Raw genomic sequence first — 9,220 nt, 5'->3', positions numbered from 1 at the left:
ACCCTCCGGGATAGTGTTTGGATGTTTCCAGAGGCATTTGCAGCTCAGAGGGAACAGCTGTGGGGTGACTGCCTCGTCAGGCGTCCCCAGCCGGGTTTGCCCCCCAGGCTGCTGGAACCACACAGGTCTGTGTGCGCGCAAGGCCCGCAGGGAGGGGTTTCTTCTTACACGTGCCCTCGGCCTCCTTCCTCAGCCGTCTCAAAAGAAAGAAAATATTTTGGAACAAACAGCAACACGGTCAGTAGGAACCACTACTGTTCCCACTGCTGTCAGCTCAGGATCCCTCCTGTCACACGGGCTCTTGGGGTGGTTTTCCACCTTGGTCAAGCTTAGGATGACGTTCCCGACGTTTCAGAAGTTCTCGGTCATCTGTCCTACCTCGGGGCGGTTTCCAGTGCGACCTCCCTGGGCCCCTGTAACTAACTGACCCCGTCCAAACACCACTGTCCTGCTCCTGGGCTCCTTTCCTGTTTCTAAAATGCTGCCTTGCTTCTCAAAGGTCAAGTGTAACGGGTGGACACGCCACGGAAAAGCCAGGTCTGCAGACAGGACAGCAGGGTGGCCGCGCAAGCCCGAGGGTCCAGGGGCCCAGGGCCCGGCCGCGGGGCCTCACGGCGCCCGAGGCCAGACACGGTGCCGCCTCTGGCTTTTCTGGTCTCAGCCGTTAGCACAGCCCCTGGGTAACTTGTCTCAACTATTTCGCAGAATGGTGTGTGCCTGCTGCTTTTACTTACCGAGCTCACTGTCCTGGGTCAGGGCCTCTCACTGAGGCCCCTGGCGGGCAGACACCCTGCAAAACTGTCAGCCCAGGGCGCACAAAATACTGGGGGAAGAGCCTTCTGCCCAATCTGTCAGCAAGTTTGCAGCTGTTAACGCTGCACAGGCTTCCTGCTTCCTTTAAAACACTCACAATTAGTACTTTGAAAAACCAGTAAAACACAATTTCATTTTGTAGGTATTTCCAAAATTGACAGAAATGGATCGAATATCCCAATTAGTTGCACTGATTGCAAAAATGTTCACAACCACTTCATAGAAATTGTACTTCCGTCTAAATAAATGGAGATTTGGGATGGACGTGTTGTATCTAAATATTTTAATCCACAAGCATAAAAGATTAATAGCCACAGGTAAACAAGGACTGAGCTGTCAGCCAGACACTTCATTGAAACAGGGCCCTTCCTGGTCCGTCACTGCCCAGCCCCTCCCACGAGAGCAGCAGGTCGAGTCACCTCCCTCACCTGCCAAGGTGCCCCTCCTCTGTGTCGGAAAGGCCTAGCAACACACGGGAGTTCAGATCCAACAGTGTCAGGGCTGTGTGACTCGGGAGTGAGAAATGGGTTTTCAAAACAAGAACCAGATGAGGAAAATCTTCAATCGATGAAAACTTAAGTGACAAAGAGTTCTAGGAAATGAAAAGAGTGTAAAAAGCAGCGAAATAAGTTACGAATGGAAGAGCGCTGGTGCCCACCTCCTCCTGCCTGACGGGCTCTACTGACGGACAGCTCGCTGCGGCGTCTGCCGCGGCCCCTGTGGGGACGGCATCTGGGGGCCTCGTCCAGTCCCTGAAACAGGCCTGCTCGTTCCTGTTCCTGAAACAGGCTCATCCTGGTGGACAAGAGTGAGGCAGAGACACTGCGAGAGACGAAGCTGATCTGACCTGAGTGCTTCCCTTCTGCATCCTGGGCCAGAAGCTCAGCGCTGCAGCACTGCTTCGTGGATCCTTCTCTCCGGCTGCTGCGCCCTGGAGCCCTGGCCCTGCGGCGCGGCCTGTGTGGGGGCAGGGGAGGAGCCCGCGGTCTCGGTGGCACCCACACCAGGCCGGCATGGGGCTGAGGAGGAGAGCGGGGCCTCAAGGTGGCCCTCAGGAGCGAGAGATCTTGTCAGGAGGCATGAATCCCGTGTCCCCGAGGGTCCTGAGCGCCACTCGGCCATCTGGCCGGACTACCAGGTGCGTAATGCTGCCGTTGTTGAGGGAAAGGCGGAGCCAGCCTTCTGGAGGGAACTGCAGCGCCCTGGAGGAGAGAGCACAGGCTGGGAAGGGGCCCACCCCAGATGACAAGGCCTCAGGGGACTTTCCTGGGGCTGGGGCCAACACCTGCAAGTCCCTCCCATTTTCAAATGGGGTTTCTCAGAGTAAAGAACTGTCGGGGGGATGCCAACCCATCAATCAAACAAGGGGGAGGTGACAGCCCAGCCCCTCTGGGACGGGGGATCAACCCAACTCAAGGCTTGCATGTGAGTCACAAACACACTAGTTAACAAATGCATGCAACTGAATTGTTCTTCCAGTGTCACCAAAAGGGGACGGGGGCAGCCAGAAGGTGCGGCAGGGGCACCCACAACCCGGAGCATTCCATGCGCTTAGCGCTTCTTAGGCACAGTTGGTATCTGCTGAAGAGCCCAGCAGGACTAGGGCCTCCGTCCGAGCCACCGGGCCCCTTTGAGCCCCAGGACACCGGGGTGGGCAAGCGGCACCCCGGGGCCCGCCCCCCACTGGCGCGCCCTCTCGGGTTTTGCCGACTCAAAGGATTAACTACCTACACGCTGACTTTTCAAGGCTCAGCGTCACCCTCACCGCTTTCAAAACTGCCCTAAGTTAGGGAGCAGAGTGCCCTCACGTGTCCTGGGGGCACAGGCCGCTCCCAGCCCTGGCGTCTCCGGCCGGCCCTCAGCACTGGGGTCAGTGCTGTCCCGGGATATGGGAGGACGCGTGCTCACACAGCCCCGAAGTCGCCCTGAGCGGCACACGGGCGGGGCTGCCCCCGAAGCCCAGCCCCTCCTCCCAGCAGCTCTCAACCCGGCCGGGAACCTGGCGCCGCAGCCTGCTCCTCCGGCGCAGGGCTGCTCGCCCCGGGCCACGCGGGCGGCTTCTGAGGGCAAGCGAATGGGCCCTCGTGAGAAGGGGGACCCCCTCAGCTCCTGAAGCACCTGCGGAGCACCTTGAATGGCCCCGGGGGAGGCTGGGTCCCCACTTGCACTAAGTGGGATGTGGTCAAACACACTAGCACCCAGCTGGCCTTCCCAGGTCCAGGGCCCTCCGTGACTCTGCCCGGGGCTCAGCGCAGGCATCACTGTGAGGGCCCTGCACCTCTGGTGCCAGGACGAAGGGACCTGGTTGCCCCACGGACACAGGAGCCCCGCAGGAGCAGCTGGAGCTGCCAGGGACTAAGGCGCTCACAGGTTATCACCCTGCACAAAACAGATCCGTGGGTCCTTCGTCACACACATTCCAATTAACAAACAAAGGGACATACGAAACCATTAAGCAAACACCACGCACAACCACGGGGGCAGGAGCCATCCACAGGTGCTGAAACCAGCTGCGGGACCTCAGGGAAACGGGCGCTCGCGTTGCCTCCTACAAAGTGGGACTTCGCGTTGGGAATGGCAGCGCCCAGCGCCTACACCAAGCGACCACGCCAGCATCGCCCGGGAAAGGCCGCCCACGGGGGCACCTCAGTCTGGTCTGTTCCCAGCAAAAACATGCAGTCGTGAGAAAGCCGTTCTACCAGACCACCGGCTGGGCCTGGCGGGCACCATCAGACAAGAGGAGGGGGAGCCGCGCTGGGGGCACAGGCCGGCGGGGGAGGGGGGAGGCGGGGCCGTGATGGGGTGGGGCAAGGCGGGGGGCGGGGCGGGAGGCCGGCGGGGGAGGGGGAGGCGGGGCCGCGGGCGCCCCGTTGGGGCCTCACCTGCACACGATATAGCGGATGACGTTGGCGTGGCAGATGAAGATCTCGTAGCTGTCCTCCTGCTGCTTGGTGTCCGCCCGGTGGATGTAGTTCCGGAAGGCGGCCTCGATCCGCGCCCCGTCCTCATAATACTGCTGGGGGCAGAGGGAGGGATCGTCCGTATGGAGGCAGTGCGCGGGCCCGCCGCCAGGAGCCCAGGGGCCGCCAGGAGCCCAGGGGTAGAGTGGAGGCCGCTCCCGGGGAAGGCCGCCCGGGGGGAGTTTTTACCACAGCCTCCGGCTTCCAGTGAGACACGGGGGGGTCAGGCTCGATGGGGGCGCCTTCCCTCAGCAGGTCTGTGCTGACCTTGCAGACGCCTGCGGAGAGACACAGGACTCAGGGCCCCTTCAGGAGCAGCCGGCCCGGGGGGCGCCTGGCACTCACCTGGCAGGTGTTTGCTGATGATGTCAGTGGTCTCTATTGCACGGGTCATGGAGGAATGGACGATTTTATTAAACTTCAACCCCAAGCTTGCAAGTCGGAGACCGGTTAGTTCAGCCTGCTCACGACCTTGAAGGTGGAATACACTGGAGAATTACACGTCGCCGGAGTCCCTGTTTGTTTACTTCACAAATACTTCAGTCCTTACCAAGCACCACTAGGTTTGGGGGACGAGACGGGCAGCCCCTCCCGAGGCTCAGGCCTAAGGAAGGGGTCAGGCTTTCAACAGGTAAAATCAATGAGACAAACCAGCCACCTTCAGCCCCATAAGGAAGAAACATTGAAGACAACGGCCATGGTGGAGGCTGGCTGAAGTTTGGGTGGGGTCCTGTTTACTATTTCTGGGTCCCCCACACCATTCCTACTCAACTTTGTCCCAAGATTGGGTGTCAGTGCGCCAGTGACCACCTGCCGCTCAATCACCACCACCAGGTGTTAACACGTGAGGACGGACAGCCTCAGCACTGCTGCAGCCTGGGTGCAAATACAAATGCTTTTCCTCAAATGTATCTTAGAATCCAGTCGAAACGCCCTTGGAAAGTCAGTCTCAGCTGGATGCACGATACCACAGACGCAGCTTTACTTCCACCCGGGCCTGAGGACAGGCCACAAGCCCCTTCACACAAGTGGCTGCTATCTCATTCAACAGAGAGATTTGTTTAACTGTAAACTCTATCTCCACCCTCCCTGCCGCTTCCTTGCTAGGAATTTCTCCTACAGACACAAGAGCACAAAGACCGAGGCGGTCCCGCCCGGCGGGGGCGGCTGAGACCCGCCACCGTTTATGAGGAAGGCTCTCCAGCAACGAGGTCAAGCCAGAAGGAGCACCGGGCGGGGCGCCTCCGAGAGCCTCGGGCCTGCGGGCAGGATCCACCTTAACGAGGACGTTTTCAAAGCCTGTGTCAGATTTGGCTGATTATTACTAATAATGACAAGGCTCGCATCTGGGTCGAGAACACCCGACACAGGTCCAAAGAGGCCCAGCGCCCCAAGGGCACCTTCAAGGAGGCCCAGCCACGTACCCAGGGGCGTCAGCGTGCGGTCCTTCTCCAGGGAGGCGTCCACGTGGTACTGCGAATGCCTGATGAGGAAGATGTGCCGTGTGGCCTTGGCCTTGTAGTGGTCCAGCCTGGACGCCAGCTCTTCTTCTCCGGGCTCCAGGTTCCTCTTCCGCAGGTTGACCAGGGACAGTGGTTCTCTCCTGATGCAGAAATACGAGATGGTGTGTCCTGTGCCCCTGCTCACAAGTCACCCCCAGTCTTTCTGACAGAGGGGCTTCCTGGGTTGGTGAGGCACAGGGGAGGAGCCAGCGCCCCCCTTCTCTTGGCGCCAGGCCCGCCCTGGGCGGCTGGATGTGAACAGAACAGACAGGCGAAGCTATTGTGCTGCCCACGTCCTTGTGAGGAGACTGACAGTCACAGCAAGGGGACCAGGGACGCAGAGAGGAGGAAGGAGTGTCTGTGGGAGGGCAGGTGGGAAATGCCCACAGGGTGGCCTCACTGACGGGGACGCTGTGCTGCCCAACAGTAGCCACTGACCATGTGGCTACTTAAATTCAAAATCATGAAAATTAAATACAATTAAAACTCCATTTCCCCAATCACACTAAACACATTTTCAATGCTTAGTAGCACATGGGATAGTAGGCATCACATCGGACAGTGAGGAAAATGCTCCCGTTACCACGGAAACCCCCTGGATGGCCCTGCTGGAATGCTGGGAGGGAGCTGCAGCAGAAAAGATGCTGAGACACCAGCAAGTCTGGTGAAGACAGGCACTCTGACGGCTCATTGGCCTCAAGCTAACAGAAATTACATGCCTGTGAGACCGGCAGAGCTGGGAAAAGAATGTACTCAGCTGAGGCAGTGCTGGAAGAATAAGTTTTGAGGGGAATAATGGTGAATTCACGGGTTCTGCTTGGGCCGTGCGAACCTGGGGAACTTGGGGTGCCTGTAACATGGCCAGGCCGAGATGCCACACTGGCGGTCACGTGGGAGCTGGGGCTGAGCCAGAGAAGACATCTGGGACCTACAGGCACAGATGCAGGAAGCCTGGCTCCTCAGAAAGAGGCTGGAGATTTCACTGGATGAGGCCCTGGAACTTTCTAGCATGGACACCACCCCCCTCACCCCCCCATAAATCTAGACTTGGCAAGTAAATACAGCAATGTTGGCCTCATACAAGGCTGGAGTCCGGCTCTACCTCAAGTCAGTCCTTTAACCTGAGTGACTGTTTCCTTAAAAAGGCCCAAGAAATTCACAAGATTGTACTGATGTTTGAAAAAGAGAATATGACCCCAGGCTTATCCCAATTGAGGAACATTCTATAAAATCCCTGATCAGCCCTGCTCAAAACTGTCAAGGTCATCAAAACAAGTCAAGTCTGAGAAACCGTCAAAGCCTGACTGTCCTGTGGGATCCGGGAAGACACAACGGACAACATGTAAAAACTGAGGAAATTTCAATAAAGTACGCACGTCAGTTAAAAATATCGTATCTATACTGGTTCACTGATTGTGACAAGTGTCCCATATTAGTGTGAGGTGTTAACAACAGAGGGAATTAAGTGTGGAGTATACAGGTACTCTATCATCTTTTTCTGTAAATACAAGATGATTCTAAGATAAGTTTACTTTTCAAAAATTAAAGGTTAAAAAGAATACCTATTTAGTTCCCGATACAACTAGGCCAGCAATAAATATTGGATCTGTGCCCCACACTCAAGAGTGTCAAGGAGTGAAGAGCTGGGACTGGGTAAACCATCCCACAACCCAGAGCAGGGCTGTCCAATAGAAACAGAACACCGGCAACATACGTAATTTAAAATTTCCAAGTGGCCACATTTACAAAGCAGGAAGAAACTGGTGAAATTTCAGTAACTCACTTTATTTACTCCAGCATACCAAAACTACTATCGTTTCAATACAGTATTTTAAGATCTGCACTGCTCTGGTTTTTAAATTTAATTAACGTTAAGTAAGACTAAAAATTGCTTCCTGATCACAGGAGCCACACTCACAGGGCTCAATAAGAACACTGACAGCGCGCGGCCAGGTGGGACCGGGACCCCTGGACCTCACGTTCCTACTCAAGATGGCTGCTGGTCCTGTCCCCGCGAGGCCGCCTCGCGGAGGCCCCTTCCAGGGCCCATCTCCACCTCGCCGTCTCAGCTGTATCGCAAATATGGGACCAACGTGCCGTCACCCAATCTGAGGATTCAGAAGTTGGGAAACGGAAACAAGGACAAGAGCCCTACAAAGGTCCAAGCCCTCCGTCTAGGACTGAAAACGACCACTTTGAGCTTCCCTGTGCGCCAGGCACTGTCCCTGGCATCACGGTGCTCCTTCCTCAGAACGACTCCCTGGGCAGACGAGGAAACTGGCGCTCAGAAGAGGGGTCGAAGGACGGCCCACGTCCACAGCCACCCTTGTGGCCAGAACCGAAAGAGAAACCCGCACGCAAGCCTGCCCCGCCCGCCCCTCCGCGGAACCGACCACACCGACCGGCCGGGACGGCCGGGGCCCGGGAAGGCTCCCGCCGCCGGCCCCGCACCTGTCCCAGTTGGGGTCCCAGACGCCGGGCCCGGGGCGCGCGGCCCCCGCCCATGCCGGCGGCTCGACCACGCGCGGCTCCGCGTCCCCGCCCGCGCGGGGCTTCCCCACTGCCACCGCCGAGAAGAACACCGCGGCCGAGCCCCCGGCCAGGCCGCAGGCCGCCAGCTGCAGCGCCTGCCGGAACGCCATGCCGGCCCGTCCCACGCGGGGCCGCGTCGACTCCGCGCAGGCGCCTTCGGGCGCGGACGGCGCGCCGCAAGGGACAGGCTTCGGCGGGCGCGCGCTTCCGGCCGCCGGGCTGCGCGGGAGTCGCCGGGATGGCCCTGCCTGCCGCGGGCGACTTCCGGGAACGAAGGCGGAGCCCGGTGGTAGGCGGTGGTTCTGAGACCCTTCCCTCGACCCGCTGCGGGGGGCCCGGGGCGGGAGTCGTTCCTGCCTTCGAGCAGCTAGTGCTTACGCGGCGCCCCCGGGGAGCCGCTTGGGCGGGGGCGCAACGGGAGGACCGAAGCCGGCGCCGAGCGGCTGGGCCGAGTCAAATGCGGGAAGAGCCCATGGGGAACCCGTGCCCCGCAGATGACTTGGGGTTCTGGTTTAAGTGAACTGGGAAACTCCCGCAGGGTTTGCTGGTTGCCTTGTTTTTACTGTGGCAAAATGCACATAACGCAAAATTTACCATCGTAACCGTCTTTTAGGTGTACAGCTCAGGGGCATTAAGGACATTCTCTTTGTTGTGCAAGTATCACCACCATCCCTCTCCAGAACTTTCTCATCTTCCCAAACTAAAATTCTGTCCCCGTTAAACTTAACTCCCCATCCCCTTCCCTCAGCCCCTGGCACCCACCACCCTACTTCCTGTCTCTATGAATTTGCTCCAGGGACCCCAAAGAAGTAGAGTCAGACAGTATTGTCCTTTGCGGACTGGATTATGTCACTTAATGTCCTCAAGGTTCATCTGAGTCGTAGCATGTGTCAGAATGTCCTTCCGTTTTTTTTAAGGATGAATAATATTCCATTGTATGGATGGACGACATTTTGTTTATGCATTCATCCATCAATGGACATTTGGGTTGTTTCCCAGTTTTAGCTACTATTGTGAATAACACTGCTGTGAACATGGGTGTGCAATATCTCTTCAAGTCCCTGCTTTCTGTTCTCTTGGGTGTATACACAGAAGTGGAATTGCTGGATCATCTTGACAGACTTTTAAATGGGGAAGTGATACGATCTGATTTACATTTTTAAGTCACTCTGGATTTTGAAGAATAAATGTATTCCACAGAAATACCCAGACCTCTGCTTAAGCATGGTGTCTTGAACCCATGTATTTATGTCTCCTTCTTCCAGAAGGTCGCTTATTAAAATGATAGCAAAAAAATTTAAAAAGACAATCTACAAGGACATACTTGAGTCACAGAAGAGACAGAGCCACGAGATCAGCTGACAAAAGTTTGGAAGCTGTAAATCAGATTGTTATTGATCTGAGGAGATGGAA

At 57.0% G+C, this 9,220-nt stretch overlaps 1 protein-coding gene across 2 annotated transcripts; it reads right to left on the bottom strand.

Moving 5' to 3' along the window:
- Positions 1–1,079: 1,079 nt before the first annotated feature.
- On the bottom strand, positions 1,080–8,708 carry PGAM5 (PGAM family member 5, mitochondrial serine/threonine protein phosphatase). 2 transcript variants are annotated; one of them, XM_027125218.1, is made up of 6 exons: positions 7,727–8,708; positions 5,198–5,376; positions 4,119–4,244; positions 3,963–4,051; positions 3,696–3,829; positions 1,080–2,015 (listed from the first exon to the last, which is right to left on the bottom strand). In XM_027125218.1, exons 1-6 carry the CDS (start codon positions 7,915–7,917, stop codon positions 1,865–1,867), a joined length of 870 nt encoding a protein of 289 aa, XP_026981019.1. In that variant the 5' UTR covers positions 7,918–8,708; the 3' UTR covers positions 1,080–1,864. The 2 variants fall into 2 exon arrangements, with proteins under 2 accessions (XP_026981019.1, XP_026981020.1); XM_027125219.1 differs by having other exon boundaries at positions 3,696–3,826; positions 7,727–7,945.
- Positions 8,709–9,220: the final 512 nt, after the last annotated feature.

This window comes from Aethalodelphis obliquidens, unplaced genomic scaffold (assembly GCF_003676395.1).
Source record: "Aethalodelphis obliquidens isolate GAN/ISIS:26980383/991018 unplaced genomic scaffold, ASM367639v1 scaffold28, whole genome shotgun sequence".
Classification (NCBI taxonomy): domain Eukaryota; kingdom Metazoa; phylum Chordata; class Mammalia; order Artiodactyla; family Delphinidae; genus Aethalodelphis; species Aethalodelphis obliquidens.
This window is presented reverse-complemented; position numbering and strand designations above follow the sequence as displayed.